This window comes from Zootermopsis nevadensis, unplaced genomic scaffold (assembly GCF_977971745.1).
Source record: "Zootermopsis nevadensis isolate Lab colony 2312 unplaced genomic scaffold, Znev_1.0 Znev_ptg000029l, whole genome shotgun sequence".
NCBI classification, from domain to species: Eukaryota; Metazoa; Arthropoda; class Insecta; order Blattodea; family Termopsidae; genus Zootermopsis; species Zootermopsis nevadensis.
This window is the reverse complement of record NW_028259161.1, coordinates 11356357-11384203: the sequence shown is the minus strand read 5'-3', so window position 1 is coordinate 11384203 and position 27847 is coordinate 11356357. Positions and strand designations below refer to the sequence as shown.

Below are 27847 nucleotides of genomic sequence, written 5' to 3'. Positions count from 1 at the left end.
AGACGATAATATTGCAATGAACCTTAAGAGTTGGCTTCTGGATTAAATTGAACGGGATTTGGTTTGTGGTGGCCTGCTGTAATGGTTGTGTCAGACACATTTGATGTCACTTTGCATCCTCGTTCTTTTTGTGTAATATTACGACGTTTATGTTTACTGTAAATATCTTGTACAGCCTGACCTGAAATTCCGCTTGTTACCAGAATATATCTGTATATTTCGCTATCAAGAAACTTCCCTGCATGTCGATGTTAGTCTTCGGGGTTGTAATGCTGTGTGGATCTGTATGTCGATAACAACGTTTCTGATAAACCTAACATATCCATCTTCAGGACTGAAATAAAATATTACATATTTGCTAGAGATGTTGAAAATATTAAAAGTTTGGCGAATGAATGACCGAATTCCTAACCGCAACATTACATAATATGTTCGTATCTCGTTTATCCGTATGTTGTTTAGAACGCAGTATCGAAGTTATGAAGTGTCAATAACATTCGCTTCAAATCTTGATTGTATGGCCTCAGTACAAAGGAACAGAATCAAAGGATTTTTCCTCTAGCCTCTGCGTCCAGACCTGCTCTGGGGCCTACCCAGCCTTCTGTCCAATGGTACCGGGGTCCTTTCCCCTGGGGTAAAGCGCGGCCGGGGCGTAATGCTGACCACTCACCCCTATTTAGAGCCGAGGTCAAGAATGAATAGGAGCTATACCTCCTCTCCCCCAAACGCCTACATGTGGGACAACTTTACTTTTACAAAAGAAACATAATTCCTTTTCTTTCTGGACTATGGCTGAAGTAACAATTTTGAAATGCTTGATGAAGGATTGACCTTATGGGTTACTGGAGAAATTACAGGTTTCTCGCAATCGTGCACTTGCTCATTGTAAATTATTCAGTTGTAAAAGCAATTTAAATGATAGAGAAGCAGTAAATATATTCTCCAGGTAACATTTCCTGTTAGTCGGATACGGTATGTACGGCGTGTACAGCTTCACATAGGTCATGTTATTCAATTACTCTGTAGTTATATCAGTGCATTGCATTTATGTGCAGAAAGGGTTAATTGGAAAAATAAAAATAAATCTTTAATAAAGAAGAAACTTGACGACCTTAACTTAGTAATTTCTCGACGTTTATACTTCGGTATGTGATTTTAGGCCCACAGATTGATTCACAGAGCTTATATCCTGAGAAAGGGATACCAATAACTAACCTCCCACTTATTGTTCGATTCTCGCTGAGATTATAGGCTTATGTTTTTCGGCCAGCTTCACGTGGATTTCCGTGTTTTCTTTGTATTTCACCGTCGAGCACCCATGAGCTTACAACCAGCATCACAGTCGTCTCGCAGAGGGTGTCAGAGCAAATGCTCAGCTAGCAGTCTACCTTAAAGTAGGCCACGAGCATTTCTTTTCATGTCCTTCCCAGTTCATCATTCACGATTATCTTGACATTCTACGTTAAACACTTGAAAGAAGTTGGTTAAATTAATAAAAAGTTAACTGAGAAACGATGTCTACTAATGCCATTCAAGAAAGTAACCTACGAGACATAACGCGGCATTGATGTCGACACCTTCGTGCTTTCCTTCATAAAATTAGGTCACAAGTTCTAAACATACTGAGCTTCGAATGTTTGTGTATGACAGATACTACCAGTCAAAGAAATTTAGATTCTGCTATCAAATAGGCCAATCTATAAAAACATGTAATTAGTTTATTGTACATTAATTTGCGCTGTTCACCAACAATTACTAATGTTTTAATGATAATCTAATATAAAACAATCAAGGAAATTTACGCATAATGTAACAGTCCTGGCCTGAACGGCAAAATTTGATATTTGGCCGTTTCGAATGGCGATGGTGGCGTGAGAGTTGTCTGGGTACAATGCACTTTGGCATGGGTGTGGTGTCTGGCTGTTTGTTGACGTCATCGCAGAATATTCCCCCACGTGGTTCTGCGACTGACTGCGTATTAATCACTGGGGATTCCCCAGGTAACAAATATAGCGATTCTCCACTTACTTCCGCTCCTGAAATTTGAGCAAATCTCCCCATTAAGAAATTTTCATGTAAATCCGTTCTGCCATTCTCGAATTTCAACATGGTAACAGACAGGGCGAAGCTTACGGAAGTATTTTTGTAGCGTTTAGTTGCGAATGCGCCTATAAAGACTCGTTAAAATTAAAATTATTGTGAACTGTATTGAATCACTTAATATCCTACGATTTGGCTGAACCTATGAAATTGCGACGTGGATTTTCTGAGTTATCCAGTCACAGAACATAGGATTACGCGTCACAAACACGCCTTGAGATCAGGAATCAAGAGTTTCTTTCCTGATAACGTAATTCTCTGAATGGTTTTCCACAGCGTCAGTTTGCTCAAGATTACAAGATACATTTTGGAGACTGTGGTTTTCTTCATTCATGACTCTTGTTCCCGTTTGCATGTTCGGTAACCGATCCCACACGACATTGCCACCCACATCATACTTATGAAAGAAAAAACACTACCGTTGGCATGTAGCATCAATTTTTCCACGATTGTAATTTCATTTTCAGATCGTCATTGATCTCCAAATCAAATAATAATATACCGTACTGGTATGTATTTAACTATGATAAAATGTTAGTCATATATGCTTAATAATGTTCTCAGAAACCAAATTACAGCGTCCGAAAACTGAGATTTTAATTCAGTGTTCGAAATAATATTTCACAGTAACTTTGAGAGTGGAGACCTGATCATTTAAAGCCAAAGCTCGTCTAAATACTTACAAATTTAGTTACTGCCTCAAAGAAAACACGACACGTCTCCATTACAAGACCAATTGGTTGATACTGATAGGGAAATAATCGCTGTTTACTCATAGAATCATACAAACCCATTACATTGTGCAAAATGAAATGTTATTGATTGTTAAAACGGGTGATACATACAGTAACCGTCGTGATTTAAAGTTTTATATTTAAAGCACGAATGAGAACAATTATCTAATGTGTTGTGGGCAGTATTCTTTCTCGAAGTCGTTCTACTTCTCTATTAAGTAATTCCGTGAAGGAGTACTTTTTTCACAAAGCTAATAGTTGCTCAGTTAATCAAATTTCTCTACTTTTATGGAATCCGAGGTTTCATTAGTTTGTTCACTGCCACTTGATCCAGTACTGAGCCAGATGAATCCAGTCCACCTTCAAAACTTCTTTTACATCATCAGTTTTTTATCCATTATTGTATCAAGCTACTAATTTGTAGCTGCAATAGTAATCAGTTTTTCCCACCACATGAGGAATTTTTTTACGTTCGACAGAATCTTATGTTGCATATTTTCACATGTCCATCACCTCACAAGATAAGCCGGCGCAGGTCAGTCGGTATCATGTCTGACTGCGGACTAGCCGACCGGGGTTCGATTCTCGGCACTGCCAAAGGAATTTTCTACTGCTGTCTGTGTTAATGCTGGCTCTGAGACCCGCCCACATTGTCATTGGGTATTTACCGACGGTTCTAGCGCGCGTCTGGGGCGCGTCACTGACAATGTCTTTTGCGCCCCCGTGTTACTGAAGTGATAATCACATGTTGCGCTGTTTCAACATACCGTGTTGATATGCCCGTGACTCAGAGAAGCGCATGATGCTGACTGGACTGTCAAGGATGAATTTTGTCGGTTTGTGATGATATTACGTTTCGTATTCCACTACCTATAGGTGGGATATAATTTGTGACAGCTAATGAATAAGCTACAAATGGTGTACAGTGCAGAGCCATTATGAAGCAAAATCTCGTAACACAGCTCATTTCTGTTTCTTGTCTTTGCTGATTTTTTTGTATATATAGATTTCAGAATAGAAGTAATTGTTATAAAAGTCACTTGTATTATTTAGACAGCTCAAGTTTGTGCGTTGTTTCTGTTTTACATAGCAGCCCACTCAACAGTTATGCGAGGGAAAGTAAATGCTAACCTGTCACTACGAATGCAGCACACTTCATTATAATAGTCGGCCTTTAAATTCGATTCACCGACTTTTTGAATATGAATCACACTGTTGCGACTGTGAATGGTTGTCGAGATCCTTGCAGCGTAATGGTCTTTCTTTCTGTAGCTGTTTCCTTATTTTTGTGTGCTTTGTTTTTCACACGTTCGTATTGAAACAAAAATCCGGCAGTTTGCTTCGCGATGTATATCCGTCCGTCCTCCGATAACAATTCGAGGACCCCTGTACTGATTTTATTTACATTTGATGTTGAGTAGTTTACTAAAATCTAGCTATTATACTTTGGGTTAGAATCGGACAGTTATAGACAGACAGACAGACACTTTGCATGAAGATGTACGTACGTGCGTTTCTGCGCTCATCTCGAACTAAGCCGCTAAATATTTATCGCAGCGAAAAATATATCGAACAGGAGTTACAGAGAAGAATGAAACGCAGGTTTTGTTCCCAGCATATTTTTTCGTGTTATGGGCTTCGTCGAAATTAAACAAAGGGATTTTTTATGCTAAGTCATCTCAGAACTCGAAAACCGTTTCCTTCTGCTGATAAAAATTTATATTGGAGGTTTCGCTCGTCACTCCCTTCTGTTTTACACTATTTATAAGAAGTAACCATTAGTTATCATCTCTCACTTATCTTCACTGATTGCATTTATGTTCTTTGTAGGCGTGCCACATAATATAATTATCTATTTTCGTTCAATTCGAAGGCGATTCCTTGAACTCTTATTTGTATGCAAAGGGTGTTATGACACATATTAAACCGAACATGGAGCTGACCCTTCAATATTTTATTTTACCTAATCCTAGATTTGGGCTTAATAAACGAGAACAGTAATCAATCATACGTGGACTACAGACCCAGTTTTCATAAAAAATGCAAAATTTTACCAGTTTAGTTTATTTTTGATGTTGCGGTATTATGCATGAGAAATATGATTAGTATTAATATTATTAATAATATGCCTAATATTTTAATAACGCTGTATGCCAGACTGAATTTTTTTGCCTTCCGTAGTTTGCTCACTTCTGCTGCAACATTACTGAAAATGAGCAGACGTTAGATTAAGAAGGAACAACATACCAGTTGCTTCTTTGTGCATCGTAATTCTTAATCTCACAATTTATAATAATTACGAGTCACAGGTAGGGATAACTGGGTTCCGGCCAATCATTGTGACATTTTAATCTTACTTACATTCTCTTTAGGCCTGTTTAGGCCAGGTAAATCAAAGGTTAGGAACCGTACTTCTAGTTGATGGCTGTCTCCTGGGTTGTAGCTCCATGTAGTCTGGTCCAAGTTTACCAACGTGTCATAGGTTCTTGCTGCCTCCATCATCAGGCCGTTGAGTGGTAATCTTCTACCAGACTACACGGCTGTACAGCCCAGAGGACAGCCATCTTCGTCTGAAATCCTACATACTTGTGGTTGAACTCTGTTTAGTTTAATTAATCATTTAAGAGGCGTGAGTGGAGAGTATCCTGTGATACATTCGGAGATACAAATATTTTCTGCGGAAATTAGTAATGTTTATTACAGATGAAGCAAATAAGAATGGCGGCATGCGAAACACACGTATTAAATGGACCGTTGAATCAATATTTGAATTTACGTCACCTCTACAATCCGCATTCCGCTCGTGAAGGTATTTTTCCAAAGGTTGCCTCTTACTTTTAATTGCCATATTTGTACACTCACGATTTCAATTTCCGGAAAACGCTTACAGAATTAATACGTATTGATTAATGTAACTCCATGTTTCCCACTTATTGACGTTATTGACCGTTGCCTTTCAGTGGCTGCAGTGCGTGTTCGGGAGATCCTAGGCTTGAATCTCGAAGCAGCAGTCAGTTGTCATGAAAGTGGCCTCAGTAGCATTGCTCATTCCATACAGGCATCTGGGACCGCGACCACTCGATTCTAATATCTTTTCTTCCCTGAAAGTCGTAATCAGTCCTACGTTTTGAAGTCTAACGTATGTAGTTGTTGAAGGAGCGTTAGGTAAGCCATTAAGTAACTCTTAATTTCAACAGTTTCGATTTCGAAAAATATCAGCGTATTTGATCTTCTGTTCTCTCCCCATCATTAACTCTGATAAATAATAAATAGTGTTACTTTGTGTCATACGCCCACCAGATTAAAAAATTACGCCGAGATAGGCAACAGATTGAGAGTTGAATCTCCTCCAAATTACATTAAGCCCATTGCTTCAATTGGCGGCCCATTGACTGTGGCGGATCTGTGGCCGTCCGGCAGTGGTGGTTCCTGAGGTCTTGCTGCGGTGAAGAGTCGATTGTGGTCTTCTGAGTTGTGTAGCAGTGTGGCCTTATAGGTGATTATTAACGTTTCGGAGGATCGTATCACCTCAGTCATCAAGAGTATTGTACGTAGTTACCGACGTTTCGGAGGAATTTATCGCTTCTGTCTTTAGGAGGCACTGGAAATGGATCATACGGCGTTGAATCCGTTCATCATACTAATTGCAGAGATAAAACATGCTTACGAAGGCCTACAAGCATTTAGTTTTATTTATAACTTTCCCATTATGCTCTCATTGTATGAACTTAGAGAAATGAAAAATGCAGAGTGTACCAGAAACACCTGACGGTTTTTGAAATGTAATAACTTTTCAAAGCAGAATTGAACAGTTTATTAACACAGGCGGATGCATTTCCATTTTCGTCGAGAATTTGTTTTAAGCATTACTGTTTGAGTATGACATCTTGCAGGTTGTTCAACACATTTTTGCAGTCGAGACGGCATTAATGCCACAACACGTTGTAGCATTCCATACTGTCACTTTCGCTGTATGCGGAGGGCGTTGGTGAAGTTCACACGGGTTGTTTGCAGCCCCAAAACGACAATTTTTTTCATTCACATAACCTGAAATGTGGAAGTGGGCCTCATCTGACATCAGTAATGAGTTCACAATGTTGCGATTATTATTCACCAAGTTCAAGAACTGATTGCAAAAATGAAGTCGGTTCACCTTGTCATGTTCACGAAGTTCCTGGGCAATTTGGATTTTGCAGGGATGGTAATGCAAATATTTGTGCAGAATTCGCCGAACGCTACTGTCCTTTAAACCAAGCGCGATAGCTTGCCTTCGAGCTGACCTGTGCGGACTTCGCAACATGGCCTCTCTTACTGGTTCCGCATTTTCAGGTGCACGCACCGAACGTGGACATCCTTTAGGTTTACTGTCCTTCACTGATCCTTGTTGACGCCATTTCGATACCCACAAAAGCAGAGTGCATCGCGTGTAGTCGGAAACCATGCTGTGTACCTGTAATTGACTGGCTTCTCATAAACAGTTCCACAGCCGCAGTGTGATGTTGCTACTGACCAGCGCTCCATCTCATCTAAATTCCAAAGAGCACTTTGCATGACGAATGACGGGAAAGATGGTACTTACATTTCAAAAGCCGTCGGGCATTTCTGGCGCATTCTGAATAATAAAAATTAGTTTAATGTGGAGAATGATATAGGTCAAAAAGTGGAAGGTTACTCCAATTTCATTTCATAACCTTCGGCCCGCAGTCTCTTACAGCCTCTTTTAAAAAGACGGATGTGTACCACAGGTAATTTTAGTATATTTGGTTAATGTATCTGTGTGTATATTGACAGGACGTAACAGTTTCTCAATTCGTCATTGACTTTTCATGTTTTGCAGTTTAAAATTAGCTTTCAAGTTAAAACGAAGTGCATTTCTCCACTTTGGTAGCTGGCAGCGAGCCATGACGGCCTCTTTTCCTGTTGATTCGAGGTGAGCAATAGACACCAGGAGGTGTTGCAGGGAATCGCCGAAGACTTGGCGCGGAGGTCAGAAGTAGACAGAGGTTCCAAGGTCGTGTCATTCAGCTAATAATTGCAAAATGTTAACCAACGCGTCGTTACAGTCAGCCTGACTCAGTTTTAAAAAAGTCTTTGGATTCGAATTCACAGCAACACCGAATCTCCGCCTCTTCTTGTCTTCACCGTTCAGACATCGTCATGCCTAATTATCATAATAATTGCATATCATTACCACTTCTGGGTTTTTCTAACAATATGTGTGAACAGTCATAACTCAAACCTTATGAATGAATGTCTGTTACCATCTCCGGCTACTGAAGCGTTTATCAAACTCTGATGAAGGTTGTTTAAGATAATCGATTTGTTACTAGTGCGATGGTGTGAGACTCTTTGAGGAAGTGAGCCACTAACAGCACCTTTGTCCATCCCCCAAATAATACACGAGGGAATGTGGAGCAGCGGTGGTGTGGTACTGGTAGGAAAACCAAATGAGTCGGAGAAAGACCTGTCCTAGTGCCTCTCTGTCCACCATAAATCCCACTTCGACTGCCCTGGGCGCGATTTCGGGTCTCTGCGGTGAGAAGCCAGCGACTGACCGACTGAGTTGTGGCACAGCCCAAAGAGAGGCTTCGTGAAACGTAATGGTAAAAATGAACTGGGGTCGTGAGCCGTTTTATGTCGATACTTTAGTTGAGCGGACGGTTTTAAAAGAAATGCAGAATGACTAGTTTCTCCCTTTCTTCAGTAACAAGTAGTACGTAGCACCTCGAGGCGGCCGTATCAGTCCTACTAAGATTATACTCGCAGTCACCTCTTGTGTGAAAGGAAGAAAATTTAGACAATGTTTATTAAACATGTCATACTATTTCTGTTCCGAGACGAGGTAAATCAGAATATAACTTTAAAAACACTACGTATTTAGGTCTACGTATGAAAATAAATCGTACATTTTTATACACACACATGTAGCCTATTTATATTGCAGAAAATAACGCTTTTATTAGGCCTGTAATTTATTTGTAAGTGACGTTGAATGTGAAATATACAGTGAATGAATTAGCAGTCACAGTGAACTTGAACTATTAAGAAATAAGAGTATTAGTATAATCTGAAATCGGATTTAGACTTTTTAAAATTAAGACAAACATATTTGTTTATTTTGGAAAGATTGTCCTTTAGAAAACATTCTTAATCTTTCTGTATTTATTACGAAATAACCTACACAATTCAAACCTCTTGTTTTTCTGTTCTCTCATTTGCATTTATTTGGATAATTATTAAATTCCCGGTATCAGTATCTCACTAATTCGTTAAATGTTATAATCAGTACAGGGTTTTAATTTATTCAACCTGTAACCTATCTTTGTAATACGGTTTTGTGTTCCGTCAGGTAGCGTCACCCTATATTGTGTTTCCATCATACGTAGAAACGTCACTTTTAAATACGTTCTCGACCACAAGTTTCTTACATGTGCCAGTATTGTAGCCCATCTGACCATGTTGTCCACCAGAGAGTTATTAATTTCTGTCATCTGCGGGTCCTATTCCTCTTTTGTCACCCTCTTTCCACTTGTCACTACCTTGTTATTTTGTATAACTTGAAACGTATTTTCTGGGACATTATTCAGGCTAAAAAACCAATAAAGAGACAGTTTCTTCGGTAAATGACAAGCGTTTGACGCCCCGTTATTAGCTGTACAGGCCATGTGGCGTAGAATTATAGACTGATCCAAAATGAAGGTTGGGAATGATGTGGATTAAAGTGGCCGTGGCATATTTAAGGACTATCCTCGAATTTTACTAGGAAAAATAAAGAGAATTTAAGTTGAAGATTTCTGTCTTCTGGGTTGTTGCGCCGCTTAGTCTGGTAGAAGTTTACTGACGTTTCAGAGGTGGCTTGTTGCTGGCTATGATTGCTCTAACGACGGAAGCAGCAAGCTCCTCTGAAACGCCATTAAGCCTCTCCCAGACTACGCGGCTCAACAATCCAGAAGACGGCCATGTTAATACTTGCCGCCGTGAGAACTTGATATGTCGTGCCACAATTGATCCTCTTGTATATTAGATGGTAAATATTGGCTTTTGTCAGATACTGCTGTGCATAGGCGACGGTAAGTCTTTGCACATGGTCCTAGTTGGAACATTTGTATCGCTTGAATGTCTGTATTCTCGTCCCTGTAGGGCGCAGTGTGATCCGTGATCGAACAGTTATCGTTCGTCGTACCACGTCATGTAGCTCACGGTTTATTCAGAGCTCGTATACAGGCCGCATGGTCGACTTAACTACCGCATGGGAAAGGAAAATTACACATGAGTCAGCTGAGTGGTCCAGCTGTGAATGTAAAAGAGAGCGTGTTTGTGTCAATCATCGGATCTCCCCTTGCGCTTTTGCTGTTTCTTGACAAGATTGTACACACTGTGCGATGTCAATTTAGGTTGTTCCTACAGTTCCGGTTTTAGAATTGGCATTTCTTATAACGACACAAACGAAAACTCTGTTATTTCCCACTACACCCTACGCCTGTCCTTTTCATACGTCTCTTCTTCGTGGCAGCCTAAACTGAACTTGCGTCTCGCACTAAGAAATTATTTTTTATATCTTAATTGCGTCATGTTTGTGTTTATTAATACAATAATTTATTTACCGTCTTTACACAAACTTAAAAATGTTGTTAAAATTACTTAAAATTTATAACATTTTTTCATTAGATACTAGATCTTGTTACATTTTACATTCGACGACATGTTTCGATGTTATTTCATCATCATGAGGTCTATCTATTAGAGCCCGTAATATCGGACACAACACATCACATACAACCCGATTTAAAACATCCGGGCACAGCCTTCAAATTTAATGGAAGAGACTTAAAAAATCAAACAAATAAAACAAATCAATATACGCAGAGCAAGAAGTACAACAGATTTTAATAGATAGACCTGATGATGATGAAATAACGTCGAAACATGTCGTCGAATGTAAAATGTAACAAGATCTAGTATCTAATGAAAAAATGTTATAAATTTTAAGTAATTTTAACAACATTTTTAAGTTTGTGTAAAGACGGTAAATAAATTATTGTAAGAAATTATGTTAACAGTTTATAATTGAGAGGTCCCGGGTTCAGTGTTCAAGGACATTATCGTTATTTAGTTTTTGTAGATCTCATGGTACTGTGGATTGACAGCTGTGACCCTGAGTCTGTTGAGAGAAGGGGCGACAGTCAAACCAGCCGGCAAGATACTTCTTAAGTTTCGAAGACGAAGCTTATCTAAATAATATTTAAAGATTCAATTCCTACGGCAGGAAAAAGTCACAACACCTCCTCGTTACAGAGATAACTGGTTAATGCTGTTCAAGAAAATAATAGGTGTTTACTGTGAGAATCGTACGAAACCCATTCTGAGGCAAAGAGCGTAGTTGCAGAATGTTAGAGTAAGTGGTGTGTACAACCAATGAGACTTAAAGGATTAATGTCTGATAAAAGCATCCACCCAGCGGGACTGCATAAAATCCTTTATAGTGAAAACAATTTTAAGATGTTATATTCCATAACATAGAACTACGGTCTGCACCTCTATGAATCAAATGTAAAGATAGTCGGCTTGATTGATCGCGAACCCATTACATTCTTAGACTACTTCAGGAACCTATTTTACGATTGAGGCCAGTTACACTAGAGTTTTGCCTTTCACCATTCTTGTTCTGCACGTATGCTGTGATCTTTTATGTAGATACTAGTGGGGCAGTGTTTTTAGTTACAGTTACAGTGAGGCTTTTCAAATTCGTATGTAGACAGACTATGAGACATCGTCCAGGTAAGCATATCCGTGAAAGAAATGCCGCATAGCTCCTAAAGATATTTATGGATTTATTTTCGCTTGAATGTTCAAACACTAAGTCCTGTCATGTAAGAGTTCGTAGGGAATTGACGTCAATGACGAACAGGAATATTCGTGACTACGTTGAGATAACATCCTGGTATTCGCCTTGAAGAAGGCGGAGGAGAGTAAAGTGAAATCTGGTCAGAATGTGTGTTTCTTGACTGAAATTCTTACCGAAAAACTTCAGAACACGAACCGTCTGTCATGGATCATGCCAGTATTTATTATAGGATGTTAAAATCAAGGAGATTGAGATGGATGGGCCTTGTAACGTACATGGAGACGATAAGAAATGCGTAAACATTTTTGGTTGGAGTGCTCGAAAGGAATAACTAATTGTAGGTGGTAGGATAATATTGAAATAGATCTTAGGGAGTATAGTAGAAGGGCGTGGTTGGATTCATCTGGCTTAGGATAGGGACTGATTGTGGTCTTGTATGATCACTTCAGTGAACATTTGGGTTCCTTAACAGTAATTTATTGACAAGGTGAGCGACTACAAGCTTATAAAAAGGTAGCCTTCTCTGCTCTTTATAATTAGTTATTTATAGGCCTGATATGTTTGTGATAAAACGTGTTCTTCTAAAGCACACAGATTGTGGAATTGATAATATTTGTTTTAATATAGACATATAGGACTACGGGTTAACAATTATTAACAGCAATAATAATCAAAGCATGTGAACATAGTAGATTTAAAATATTTGAGATATTTAAACTTTAAGATATTTGTAATCTGACGTGTTTATTTTGTGTGAAATGTGCAATTTGAAAATTATGTAAACTTACAGTTGATTTGTAATAAATATCTAGAAACATTATAATAGTTGTGTTGACTGCATAATATTTAGCAAAAACACGACGAAGTATACGTCAGAGAGTCTCTTTCAGTTCGTCCTATGCTCTTTAATTTCTTTTTTTGGTATTTTGTAATAGTTTACCTGTTGGGGTCCACCGCAGTTGATTAAATTTGCTGGCATCCGGGTCACAATTCCAAGAAAAGTTCAGGCTCTGACATACGCGTACAAATAACCCGCAATTTTTCATGGAAATTTTGCATTGCTACCCTTACAGATGAGCATGATATCATCAACGAAAGCATTTTAAGTTCCTTGAGATCAATTCGCACACAAGGGCTCTGATGACTGGAGAGCATTGATTTACGTCAGAATCATAAAAAAAGAAATGTGCTTCTGGAATGGTCGGCTGTTCTGCGCTTCAGCTTGGAAAGGCCACGTTCTTCTTCCAACATCTGACGTGAGGTCAATCGAGGCTTTGTCCAACAGAGTGTGCTAACACTACTTTTCAGTCTCCACTTTCCTGAAGTGAACATTCTTACCAAGTATACCTTACCATGACCTGGCTTGTACGGTGGAATACGTATACGTCTGCGTACTCCAAGCCATCGGAATCTTTTGCTGAGTCGCTGAAGTATTGACCACATATGCTAGAAATTTGGATTTTTATTTTACGAATCTCCTCCACAGGCTTAGATCACTCTGGCATTCAACATTTCAATTGCCTTATGTTTTTTGTTAGTCTCAAAACATTGCGTTAGAAATTGTGAACTAGCAATTTATTTGACGTGAACACAGGCCACGCTCAGTCTGCTGAAGAGTCAGTGAGGCCGCACATGGGAATTTCAAAGGCCACATTGTAGAGAGTGGGCAGTACCTCCCCAGTAATTTATCGATACAGTTATGTGTTCGAAAATTGCCTCGTAGTGCCAGGGAAATTTTTCTTCTAGGACATTTCTTCGACCTACTTTCTACCACAAGATTCCGTCATTTTTTTACAACAAACTTCTCGCGTGTCATTACAGTTATTATTTAAGCGTTTGGTTGGAAGTTATTGGTGTTTGTATTGCGCTGCTGTAGAGGGAATAATTCGTTTGTGGCAGTTTTCTTTGTGAACATGTACCAGCATAGCGCCCAGCTGTCTGGTGCAGAGGACAGGACACGTTGCATGATGATGTGAAACAACATGCTTAACAACATGACCGCTTTAATTGGCTATGGCCTAAAGTGAGGCAGCCCACAACAATAAGGAGAATGGACGAAAGGGATGAAGTTGTATAAATTGGCGAGTGAGTGAAAGAGGTCTCGTGTTATACATAAACAGCGTGGTATTCATCTTCTGCGGCGACTGTGATGTCGATACCAGCTGTTTTGCACCACTATGAACGTGATGGCGGCAGCTTTAGTTCAGTTTAGTTCCCGTGTCAGTGTTCGTTTACAATATGATCATGTCTGATTTATTATGTCACTTGCATAACTGGATCAAGTCCTCTGAGAACATATTTTTCCTAATTCTTCTTCTTCTTCTTCCATGGCTCTCCGGTCCGTATTCGGTCCATGGCCTCCTCAATTCTCCTCTTCCATTCGGTCCTCTGTTAGATCCGTCTGTCCGAGGCTTTGATCGAGGTTTCGAAACATCTTCCTTTTTATGGTGCAAGGTTGTAAGCCTTGCGACCAACCCCCAACCTGGAGGACCAGGGTACCTGTCTTAGTCTGACCTCTCCCCCTCGACCAATCTGGCTTGGGAGGCCCTACCAGTAGCTCTTGGGGTCACTGAGGTACTCAGGTCCCACCACCACGACAAGGTGCAGGTACCAGTAAGTGGGCTTTATTCCTTGACTTAATTAACCCTTTACAGCACAGTTGTAGTTACATGAACCACCTGCAACTTCAACATCCAGCGACTCTACATTTTGACCACAGTGTGTTTTTACTGTTTTCATATGATCCTTGGAATAAACAACAATTCCATAAAGAGCATTAGCCTATATCTGCATATTGCATGTTTCTCTAAATGTCTGTGATAATGCATTGATTATTTATTATACCAATATTTTGTTGGATATTGCGTTTTGTCTGAGATAACTTATCGACAGTTGGCTTTACTCCCATTCTTAACGGATTGGTTGTCAAAAAGTCTGTCAGTATCGTTTCGAGGCAACCATTGAAACTCCATATATATACACTGTGTATGTCAGGCACAGAACAGTTGTCTACATATTATTCAGATTGTAATATTTGTGGATCCGGTGTAACTCAGTCAGTATAGTGACTGACTACGGCCTCGACGACTGGAGTTCGACCCCCGACAGGGTTAGAGGATTTTTTTCTCTGGCCTTTGCGTCCAGACCAACTCTGGGGCCCACTCAGCCTCCTGTCGAATGGGTACCAGGGTCATTTTCCGGGGTAAAGGTTAAGAATGTAAGAGCTATGCCATCTCCCCCCCCCAAACGCCTATATGGCGTGTAGCGGCAATGCTTTACTTTTTTATTATAATCTTTGTATCTTCTGAAAGCTACCTTTCATTATGGACAGTTGTTGAATTACGAAATGAAAAATGCTGTAATTAAAAAAAACCCACGTTCTCTTCCAAGACTCTCTCCCCCTTTTAATTCATTATTCATTAATCAACCTAATATTTGACGATCTACAAGCCTGTAGTCTGAGCTACTGACAGCGTCGTTAAGCGAATCATAATTAGACAGCTTCTATCTGGGCTGTAGCTTCGTGTAGTCTGTAGAAGTTTACCAACATTTCAGAGGTCTTTGCTGCCTCCATCATCAAGACGATGAAGACCTCTGAAACGTTTGTGAACTTCTACAAGACTACACGGTGCTACAACCCAGAAGACAGCCGTCTTCGTACTCGCCACCATGAAAATCTTTTATCCTACTTAAACCATAAATAAATACGACAATCAGTAAGGCAAATGTGGTAATTCAGTCGTGGTTAGTTTTAAGGTGCTATTCAAGGGTTAGTCTAGAGGGGACAAATAAGTAGCAAACCTGGCAGAGCAGCACTTGTGTTAAAACTCTGCGACTTTGTTGTTGTCTCCCCCCCCCCTTTTGTTTAGAACTCTTTACCTTCTAACTAACTCGCCTGGTTAGACTTCATTGCAACTGGAACGATGCGTAATATGGGAAAGGTCGAGTACGATGTATAACTTTTTACATATCATAATTATATTGCTTTGTAAACACTTGGATTTATAAACTGAATTGTTTATAGTTCAACATCCGTATCGTACATTTTGTAGGAGTATAGCCATATCCCATATTCACAGTATAGGCCTGCAGTGACGCATCCAGTCATTTTCAGAATTCTGTGAACTGAGTGCTGCTTTCTTAATTACTCTCTTGAATCCACTGACGTACATTGCTCCTTGAATTACATACACCATAGCAATTGGCATATGTGAATACATGCCTAGCATTACGCAACGATTGCAGACATTTCTAGAGTTGACGTTACATTTAATTATCCGGCATGTGAAAATAGGGCAGTAAGATCTGTCTCAAGTTTCAGCTGTTGAATTCTGTACTGATACTACTACTACAAAAATTAAATTCATACTAGGCTTATTTTTTGCCATCTGATCAAGTGTCGTCATTTAGAGGGGGTTATTATAATCCCATTACAGTTATAATATTCCAGAACTGCATGAAAAGAATCATGTTTTTCTCCATTTTTTGTATGTAGATTATTCGCAAAATTGATCGTCTGTTTGCGCGAAGTCCGTTTGACCAGCTCGCGCTGATTTTGGAACGAATACAAGATGAGGTTTGTTGGCGGTAAGAATGGAAATTTAACATTATTATATTCAGACTAGCCTAGCGTATAACCCATCTAAGTTGACGAGAATGAATCTCTTTGTATCGAACAGCAACACAGTTTATTGCATCGCGTTATAAGCATAAAATTTATATAATTTTTTTACTAAATTAGTCGTAAAAACATCTTTACAGTGACTGAAGTTCGATTCCTGCCAACATAAAACTGTCAGTCTGACTCCAGATAATTCCGAAACTTCTACTCCGCCAGATTCCACAATAGGCGCCACCATACCTTCGTTTGCATTTCTTGCTACCAGAGTCGCCGCCGGTCAAGCGTAATGGACAGTGGCTATTATATTAGGCGTAGATGCTCTGATATATTTCCATGACCGCTGTGTCCTACTTCAGCAGCTTGTACATAGCACATAAGACGCACGTGTTTTATGGTGTGTGTTTATATGTTAACGTATAAAGTGTTTAAGTTGCCGAAGGATAACGAAGTTCCTGATTTAGGTATGAAAAAATGTATTTGCAATAAACAAACTCCCTGGAGATGAAAGGGCTGTAAATTTTGACTTCTATTATTAAAGCTCACTCCTGTGTCCTGTACATTCTTAAATATATACCAGTATATGGTGCACGAATTTAAAATAAATACTTTAAAGATCCTTTGGAATAAATATGGAATGTTTGTAAACAGAGCCGCTTTATCGACGAGATGGTACGTATTTGATAGAGATCAGTTGCTTAAAATTCCTAATTCTGACTTACATTCCAAAGATGTATTTAGATTTCAATGGTTAGCTTATTGGGTCACAACGTCCTGTTCGCGACCTTTAGTCATTTTCAAAGTGCATTTTGTTCTGACAAATTCTTTATATCGTTTCATGACGTGCTCGAAATTTTATCATTCAGTATGTGAGTGAAGTAGACCGAAACTTAAACATCGTAGTTTGTTTTTTCTTTCATTTCCGTTTTTTTTCTTTAGTTTTGAAACAAGTGACTGAAATATTCCGTGATAACCTCTCCGAGGCTTAAAATACGAGAGACGCGTTCCTGATATCGCCAATAAGGTCAGTTATTTTTACACAATATTTACATAAAGTTCACTGTTACGATAATTTATAACTGTGTGAGGTCGAATAGGTTATCCAAGCTCCTGCGACTATCCTGCCCTCTATGTTGAGAGATAGTGTTATAGTTTGAAATGAAAGTAGAGAATGTAAAATGGTAAAACTAACGTAAAGATATTTAGAAGTGGGCGTAAGGCCAGGGAATCATGTGCAACATTGTAAACTGTAACCAGCAGGCTTAATAAATGTCAATGTATTCTCTCATCCACTGCGCTATTGGGAATAAATAGTTGGCTTAGAGAGCAGTCTGGAACACACGTGGTAGAACAGTAAGACTATGTTTAGAAGTGTGAAAATTAATTATCGGCTGTTCCCAGGCAAGTGTTGGCGTTATAAATATTTCATGCCGTCAAAGTGCGTTTCCAGCATTAAATAACGGATAACTCATACAGTTCTAATTAAAATAATTATTTTGATGGAAATACTTAACGCACATTTATGTTATAATCACGGACATAAAAGCATTTTTGTGCCTAATGATAAGGTGAATGAAGTCTATAAATTTGCCTTTGCAGCATCTGTCAATTACGATTCCTGTTGGAATATTTCAGTAATTATATTGTTAAATAATAAAACCATTTACATATTTGTAAGAAGCTCTTAAATTCAGTAACTGAATTATTCAGTTTTACTTTGAGGTGTTGCAAGAGAAATGCATCTTTCTAGCCTCTATATTAACTTGACTGTCAGTTATCAAGCTCATGAAAAGAATACCAATGCACAAAACTAATTCTTTTTGCAATACTAAAACTATTCTTAAAGTAGGTAGCGTTCAGTCACGCTATACTGAATCCAGACCTCAGCGCAATTGGAACTGATTAAAGTGTTCAATGGCGACTGAATTTCTTTCACATCATGTGATAAAAAAACTGCATCATTCCAGACATGGGTCATAACTGTCAATAACATTACATCAGACAAATTTAAGAAATAAATTGAAATGTATATCATAGTCGCAGTTTCTTTATTGTTGAACCAGTTCATTCGTATTACGACATTTTCGGTATGCAATAAGCAAAATATATGTAACAATGCGTGGGGTTCTTTATTTCTATCCGTCTGTAAGAACTAGCTTTTTGTATGACTACGTAATATATGAAGGGTATGTTCTGACTTATTTTTAAGAAACCGTAAGGAAGCAGCTTGTTTTGTAGGAATATAACATAAATGTTACGTGTAATTCTGTATCTAATTGCTTCAAAAACATCTATTGCATCCCCACTTATCTATATTTTTAAATGTAATATGTAGGAAATGCTCGAAAGTAATTTGTAAACGTGCGGAATTAAAGGGTATTTGTATGTTAGTAGACCGTTCAAAGACTTAATGCGGAAGTAACTGAAATGCAGATTTAATGCAGATATGTCTACTTTTCCGAAATAAATCTTCCCATTATGTCAGAAACAGCAGGGGTTTTCTTTCGGTATACTGGTAAGCGAACATGAACAACGATATTTAATGTTACTACGTTTTGATCATACAACTCTTGTACATCTGTATTTTTTCTGGCCGCTCCATATAAAGTAAGTTTTAAGGTATGATTGCACAGTAACATGACCGAAGAATAATATTAATTTGTTGAAATATGCTATTTCGTCTGAGCAAGTACATGTTACGAATTTTTAGTTTTTGTGTTTTGAAGAATCGCCATTTTTTACAACGTCCTTCACACTATTGTGAAATGTAAATTTTTATACCACATGTTTCGACTGTACGCAGTCATCATAAGTTATATAAATTATTATGCATAGGTTACTATACATTTTACTGTAAAATATTTTCTAAAATCTTTAAAATCCTGAAATATATATACACTATCTCATTTTTGTTTGTATAATATGTATAAGAATTTTATTTTCCTGATGAATACTGTCGAAAGATGTAGTCCAAAAAATTGACATTTCTAAAAACTATACTTGATATTGAAGTTTCTCTTATTCAGATAATGCTGTTAATAAGGGAAAGGACTTACTGTAGCTTAGCTTGCTGCGGGCGCTCAGTCTTGTTGATACTGGTAATGTGGATCTGGCCGCAGTGTAGACTCTTCTGACGGAAGTTCCTGTCAGTTATGGAACTTTTTAATATATATTCTCAGCATCCTACAAATCACCCTCTTCCCTCCCTCCGCTTGCTCTTTCCTCGTGCCAATTCCTCACGAGACACATCAGAACCCTCCACCCCTAACAGAACGCCCACACGCTGGTCGCGAAATTAGCCTCATATTCATGATAAAATAAGTCCCACTTCATCACAGTATAGTCCAATTACTTACATCTTATGACGGTCACCGCTTTGCGCATTTAGCCTTTTTGTTCTCTTTTACGTATTTTACAGTTCTGATACGGTGGCAACCGAGCCTTCTGGTAGCACTTGTTTTCTGCAGTGAATACTTTCGCCCTCTCACAGTGTTTACCAAATGTTAAGGTTCCAGGAACCCCATTTTATATCAGTTTAATTGATTTTCAGTCGATAATTAGAACGGTGTATTGCATTTTATACCTGTTATGAAATTATACCGGTATTATCCACAACTTCAGGGTTACTTAATTGGGTTAATTGTGTGAGCTTTGATGTTCTGACGGAGGCGACTAAGAAGATGACTGTCTCCTGGGTTGTTGCGCCGTGTACTTTTAAAAACTTATAGTCGCACAGCTGGTCTAGTACTTCCCCACTTTATACGTATGGAATCCAAGGGTTCATTACCGTGTTACTGTTTTGAGCTAGATGAATCCTGTTTACGCCATCATATTCTATTTCTTTAAGATTCATTTTAATATTATCCTCCCAAATACGTCTAGGTCTCCTGAGTGGCCTCTTTCCTTCGGGTTTTCAATCTAGCATGTATGTGCCTTCGCTTGTAACCTTACTCATGCTTGCTAGATGCTTCTTCCATCTCATTCTTCTTTATTTCGTCACCATAATTTGGTGAGAATTTATCTTATCTTAGGGAAGATGCCTTTTGGGGGATAAGCGTAGGTGGAAGATAATATTAAAATGTACTAAAGAAATATTAAAAATGTTAAATATTGAAGAAATAGTGTGTAAAAATGTGGACTACATTTATCTGGCTTAGGATAAAGTTCGGTGGCAGGCTTTTGTGAACATGGTAATGAACCTTCAGGTTCCATAAAAGGAAAAGAATTTCTTGATCAACTGAGCGACTATCAGCTTATCAAGGTTAGCTTTGCTGCGTGAAGTTTGGTAATATCATACATCTTTATAAGCATAAGCTACATGTACAACGCTGTTTTTAGAGAGAGGTTTATGAGTCGGACATTTTCCTTTGTGACATGACAGACGTGAATTTCTCACAGAATTTAATCAGTAATGAAATAACTGGATTATCGCTCTACAAGAAAGGTACAATTTGAATATACTCATATGCAATAAAGTGGATGACCGGATTATAATTGGATTTCGAAAATGCCTGAAATAAAATACACTACTGAATTCGTACATCGAGGGTCTGTGCGTGCGTGCGCCTGCTTGTCTGTCTGTCTGTCAGCTTGTCATTTTCATCTCACTACGTGGAACTTTTACGTGGTACTGGTATGGGGAAAGTACGTACAGGCCGAAATGTCAGGTTACCAACACAATATCGCGGCTCCAGTTTTTCTTGTGTAGCCCTTGCTGAAGATGTGCCATGGGAGGCGTTGTAGCAACGTTTCTTCCTTGATGATGCAATTATATTACGAGATGAATTACTAGGCATGGTGGGGTGCCACTTGGAGGCGTCCTACTTACTCATCTCATGTCCACTTAGCGCCACGTTGCTTTTAGATTAGTGGCTTATTTCACCTTCTTTCAAGGGTTAAATCTATTTCTGACGTCATTTTGACGTAAGCAGATCTTACCCCTACAGTTTTTCTTTGGACTAATCTAGTGTTTTCAGTACTGTGGCTGGTCTTTTCTTTGCGTTAATGTGTACTTATTGGTTTATAGAATTTGGATTATAAAACTTTTCTTCAGTTCAGAGATGCATTTGCAGAAGAAGGAAATGTTGACATTAGATTCCAGAATTCGAGTTTTTTAAAGTTCTTGTACCTTTTCTTCCTGAACCGCCTTTTTGGAATGTAAAATGAGTAGATAAGTGTAACTATTAATTATAGAGTTTGTTACAACTTAGTCACTGTACCTTAGAAATCCTGAATTCACAGATGGTTATGAAATATTGACATTAATGGAATGCAAAAAAATGAGTGGACTGAAACTTGTAAGAAATGTATTCTCTTATATCCCAAAGAAAAGAGATGTTAATCAGTGGTCTGTTTATAGACCATGTAAATGTTTTAAAGTATATAAGAATTCGTAAAACTGACCGAATTTTGTGAACGAATATGTGAAAATGAAGAGTAGTTGAACCATCTCTGATTCATATTGCATTTGGTCGCAGTAGTAGCCCATGGTAAGAGGAATGATTGGTGTACGTAAATATAATAATTTTTTTAAGCAACTCAATGAACCAGGTAGCTATGCATCAGGAGAAGGTGTTATCTACTGGCTCGTTAATTCTGATCTGGATAATTGTGACAAGAATGGGCTGTGAACTTACGAGTGTATTATCGCTCAAGATCTCACTTTAAATCCCCCGATTATTTACGGGCACTTGAGAAATGGGTCATGCTATAAATTAGGCAGTCTTCTTACCGCGGAGGAAGTGTTCAATCTCGGGGTTCATGATAGTCTTCAGTGGACCAGTAGCACTGGAGCAGGTCTTTCGTCTAGTAAGACCTACGTCTGGTTTCTCCTATTATTATTCCCTCATGTTCGTAATGACGAGTGATAGGCTTTAGAAGCCAATACGACTTTTCATCCTTGGACGTCAGTTCAGATTCAATAAGTCGGAAAAGGTTTAATTTTAGGAAGTAATGGTTTACAAAAAATTAATACCTTGGTAACATGTGTTAATGTTTTACTTGTTCCGGCTTCCTTATCATCATCCTCGTTTCCTCCGGCGTTTTGGCACAGTTTTGTGCCAGATATTGGCACACAATAATATTATTAATGTACAGTGATGCTTGCTATTACGTTATGACAGTTTTGCGCTCAGGTTATCAAAGAATTACAGGACAGTCAGGATGTTACTGTTTTAATTCTATCACAGACACAGTAATGAGGAAATAGGTTACCTCTTAGAATTAAGTTGAGACTATGAGTTGTTTTAATAACCGAAAGGGAGCGAGAAATGGAATATTACAGTCGAACGTCGCGGGTAAGTGGTTAACACTCCTGCTCTAGGAGATACTGGTTTCAAATTTCGGTTTGGTAACCGGCTATCATGACCGAGTTCTCCCCGGTCTTTCCACTCATATGCCGAAATAGTACCTTAAATTAGGCCACGACCGCTTATTTCAAGTCCTTTCTAATTCATTATGCTTTAATTATCCTATCAGAAAACAGTTGGAAGTGTCCATTCATTTAATCGTCTGTTTTTCCTCGACAGAGACGAAGATAAAAACCACTACTGAAAGCCACAGTTAGTTTCAGATAAAAGTTGTTTGCCTTAAGAACTTCGCGGTTGTGCAGTCTTGCTTCGTATTTGGTAGTTCCCGGGTTCGATTCTCAGTACTTATACCAGCTAACGTGATTGAGGTTTTTGTTGATTTTCTAAGTCCCTCCAGACAAATTTGTGGACATTACCTTAAATTTGGTCGCTTTCTTCCATATTCTTTGCAATTAATTAATCATATTATAATTTGATGGTGCATAGTGTGAGCTGCTGATAGCTTTGTTAAATAAGCCACAAAAAATTCAATTTTATGTACACATTTTATTCAACGAGACAGCTTCGTGTAGTTGAGGGGTTACAGTAGACCAGTAACTATGTTTGCAGTTTAACATTTGAAGTGTATCTTACTTCAGATTTCAGATTCATGTCAGGCAAACGGAAATGGATGATGCGTTAGGACATCATTTGTTAGTTTACTAACGAAGGATGCCAGAGGTAGTGTGTTCGCTTTCCGAAAGAACCAAGAATAAATTGCAATGAAGTCTTGCGTCACAATTCGGTTTACTGCTGTGGATTTTCTTCAGTTCGGATGAGGTTTGAGACGGAGCTTGGAGATGCTGCTTTTTGTTCCCTGCTAGTTCGTTAGTAGTATTTGTGCTGATGAATAGAAGAATATGAATGAGGTGCGGGGCTTGCATGAGCGGTCGACGAAGGTCTTAGCTCTTCGCCGTCCTATCGCCCTCAAGCACGAGATCATTTATCTTTACTCTGACCGCATCATTCTCCTCTGTTTAAAAAGAGTTCCGCCACAATATCCTTTGCCTGCATCAACGATTCATGTCTCAGTGCTCAGCGAAATTATTTTCATGATTACTTTCATCCATAGCGCAGTTTCTAAATCTAAGTACTGTACCTCGTTTTTGTTTTTTATGTAAAGGATAAAATTTTCTGTTTTGTGGGGAACTTCCATTTTAGCATAGTTCCTTTAGGAAACAAACTATGTTTATGAGATAACCATATTATGTGAACGTGTGTGTAAGCGTTCTTTAAACTGATTTTTACGAAACTTGGCTTAAACGTTATGCTTTACACTGGTAGAGTTTAATACTGTGCATACATACGTATATCTGCTTCTGAAATGTCATGTTCTGTATTACAATTACAAACCTCGTGGCTTAATGGAGCTTTCTCCTTCTTTTATCTATTTTAAAATTTGATTAATATATAGAATGAAACAAAATTCGCGCTCAAGCTGGCCATCGTGTTGTTAAAATAGGTCGAAAATATTGTGCAACACATGTCCTGTAACATTTAGTTCTCATGATACACGTCACCGTCAAATGACGCAAGCTGTCAAGTGATCAAACCATGTGCGCCTCGTCGGTACAACAGGTGTTCGAAGCGGCCTCCGCCCATTTCAGGGCCAGCGGCAGTGCACCGCACGGATTTTCCCTTGAACACGCCTTAACACGTTGGCATCTACCGTTCTCACAGCTGCTTGAATTCTTGCCACGAGATCTTCGATAGTCCTGGGAGGGACTGCGTGCTCCTGCCAGTGTCCCCACAGGAATAAAGCAATCGGAGTTAGATCCGGCGACCGAGAAGGCCACGCAGTCGGCCCTCCACGTCCAATCCACCTTCCTGGATCTGTCGCATTCAGCCACTTCAGGACATCTTCCCCATAGTGCGCTAGAGCTCCGTCGTGCTGAAACCACAACCTGTGCCTCGCAGCTAGAGGCACGTCTTCAAGTAGCCTCGGTAGTTTTCAGAATATCACGATATCGTTGAGCATTCAGCCTGTCAGGTAGCAGATAAGAGCCCACGACAATGTACCAGGCGATACCAGCTCAGACGCTGGCATCTTCATTGGGTGGTGTCCGTACAGTCCGTGGGCGACTCTCTCACGGAGACGCTGTTCCAGTCGTCGAAACACGTTGGCGGCATTTGGTCACAACCGAGCCCTGATGTGCGCTGTGTCTCGAGTACTCCTAACAACGCGCTACGTGTATCGTCGTGACAAATAACACTACTGAGAAGTGTGTTGCCATATTTGACGGTGACGTATCTCGAAAACTAAGCGTCTCAGGACAACAGCATTTACGTCTTATTTTTTTTAACAAGGAATCACTCTGTGGAGAACTTGTGCACGAATTTATTTTCATTCTGTGTAGTCCATTGTTGCTCAACGTATTTGAAATGGTTTTTGCACTGTGTTTATGGGGAGACTGATGATCAGATATCGATATCTCCACTCGTCATAGCCGTTGCTTGGGAACTTGGCACGGAGGCCTGTTGCCACGCAGTCTGTGAACCTCCTAAATAAAACTAAAATAACAACTGGTCCAGCTGGCAGCCAATAAGTCTGCAGGACGCGCTCGAATTGCTAGAAGTATTTACATCGCCGATAGTTATGTGACATCTCAAGAAACATCCAGAAATTTCAGGTCTTCGAAAAAGGAAACGTATAACAAACAGCATTCTGATTAAAACCTTTTCGTGAGTTATTTCCGATGGGTTTGATCTATATTTAGCACCGTGATTACTTTGATAAACTGTTAGAGAAGAATCTTTGCTAGTCGTCATTAAAACGAATTACGGAAGTACTTCTTTCATAGCTTTCTGGCAGCTTGTTTATTTTTGTGGGACACCAGAGAAACGCCTTATTGTGTAGTAGATACATCATGGTTAAAAATCTCATGTCCAGTTCAATTTCTTGGGCACTTCTCAGCATAAAATATTTCCGTTGAGCTTTCGCGATCGTACTGATTACCTTAATTTCAGCTGAATATGTTACTGAGAACCATTACTGGATTATAATAACTGTAGTGCTGACGATCGGAATATTTACGGAGCTAAAATTAGGGAGACTTCTACGATCTGAGTCTTCTGCGAATTTTGTGGATCGAGGTTTAGAAAAGACTTTATTGTGATGCCTTGAGAGATATGTCTAATACAAGCATAATTGAGCTAGAATTTTTAATATTATCGCGTGTTAAAACGTATTTAGGGAGTCACGGGAGAAAATCGGATAAGTGGACTGTGGGCCTCGTATGTGTATATTTTATGTTTTATAGGTATACACATACAGCAAGTCCTGAAACGATGTATACGCAAAGCTGACATATGTAATGGTGGTGTGTATACATATTTTTTGGACTTTCTATATTTACATACAAATACGCAGAGAGTTAGGTACAAAAATCAGTATTTCAGATGTTAAATTAAAAATAGTTATTTAAATCAATACGAATAGATTGTACTAAAATGTTATAGATTGAACTTTTTTAACCCTCCCATTACACGGCTTAGTTCTGCTACTGCACAATGCCATTTGATTCTTTGAAAACTCATTTCAACATCCGGGGAGGAACTGGCATATTACGGAGTGATTCATAAAAGTTTGCAAGTTCTTAGCCAGCACATTCGGTGAATCGTTTAAAATTAAAACAATTTTAGGGATAGTTTATAAAACCCGATACCAACATACATTATTTCAGTGTTTGTCTTATTTGAGCTACCTAGGGAAGCAAAGGAAGTGGTAAGAGAATAGAACACACATTCTAGTGCACCTAAATGAGGTAAAAGTTCGACAGGACCAACTTTCGCAGTTCTTTTTCGAACATGTTTATTAAATGTAATTAGAAGATTTCTGTCTTCTGGGTTGTTGCGCTGTGTAGTCTGGTTGACGTTAACCAACGTTTCAGAGGTCATACTGCCTCCGTCATCAGGGCGTCATTCATCTTCATACTCACCGCTGTGAAAACCTCAAATCATACATAAATGTAATTAATTATTCGAGCATGTTTACAAAGTAATTGGCATATTTTCGTGAACCCCCTTGTAAGTGTTTCTCATGTCGAGTTTTGGATGGCCCTCCATTTCCCAAGAATACAACCACAAATCCACTGTCGGTATTTACGTATTTGACTTTGTTGGCTGCGCGTTGAATATTTGGATTTCTCGTCTCAGAACACCATAATTAATTAGTTCATCCATATTGGGATGGTGGAGCTGACCGCTCGTGAGATGCTGTGGACTCTAGTCGCTGTTGAGATGTTTAGGAAGGAAGTGCACACTTCCTCAATTAAGGTATCAGTAAATGTGACAAGAAGTTTGTTTACTTGCAAAATATCAACCGGATGGGGGGAGGGTGGATAATTGTTTGATTGTGTAACGTGGGAACACTCTTATCTTTCTGAAAGGTGGGACATAACTAGAATAAAGGAGAAACTAAGTTAAGGGAACCCCCGGGGGTGTTACGCCATTACGGAAGGCGTATGTAATGTAAATGTTGTTGCACTGTTTTAGGCGCTGCAACGGTATGTAAACGTTGTCAGACCAGGACGAACGTCATAAATGCGGCCAACTTATACACGTACGAGCTAGTAAAAACTTTTTTTTACCCGAAGTATGCCTATTTAGTGGCTAATTCAATCTCTGTAGGTAATCGGAAATGAGATAACCGAATTGTACCTATACCCAGCTGCCCTGACTGGTAAATTTCTAAGTATCTTCATGGAATGTCAGGGAAGTATCAAATACAGTCTTCAGAACATTTCCTACTCCCGTTTTTCAGCTAACTAATCATAAAAATCGTCATGTCATTACGTCATTACTGCACAACTCAGAAAGTGATACAGCCGAATTACAAAGCCTGGAGCTAGTTGGCCTCTGCTTCATTGTTAAGCCCAATCTTCGTAAACAACAAGCGCTGTACCCTACTCTTTCCTACGACCATAATAAAATGTTGCCGCTCTCGAGGAAGAAGGTTGCTGAAAGTCTTCGGACTGTATAAGAAATTAACTCTTGTTCCCCTTGAGAAATTTTGTCTGGAACATTGCATGCAATAAACACGCCTGTTTCTTTGTCTTGTATTAATCTGATGTCTTAAAAGAACAATTCCTAGTATTCCCAGACTTTTTTCGTGAAGTATGTTTTTCATGCATTAGACGGACAAGTGGAAATCCTACTGATGTAAGACATTATGTCATAACTTAATGTCAGTTTGTCGTCAGTA

General features: G+C 39.0%; 3 protein-coding genes across 10 annotated transcripts in view; 1 reads left to right on the top strand and 2 right to left on the bottom strand.

Annotated features, from left to right (window-relative positions):
* ITP (ion transport peptide) overlaps positions 1 to 19443 on the bottom strand; it is a 67779-nt gene extending 48336 nt beyond the window's left edge. For both annotated transcript variants that reach the window (XM_087358111.1, XM_087358113.1), the window contains exon 1: positions 19354 to 19443. The gene's annotated coding sequence lies outside the window, so the exon portion shown is untranslated. The remainder of the gene's footprint in view (positions 1 to 19353) is intronic.
* Positions 1 to 27847, top strand: part of LOC110838745 (peroxisomal leader peptide-processing protease) — a 103243-nt gene that overhangs the window by 50835 nt on the left and 24561 nt on the right. The gene's annotated exons all lie outside the window — the stretch shown is intronic.
* LOC147872259 (uncharacterized) lies at positions 6733 to 7275 on the bottom strand. Its single transcript, XM_087357894.1, has one exon. The coding sequence runs from the start codon at positions 7273 to 7275 to the stop codon at positions 6733 to 6735; it is 543 nt and encodes a 180-aa protein (XP_087214020.1).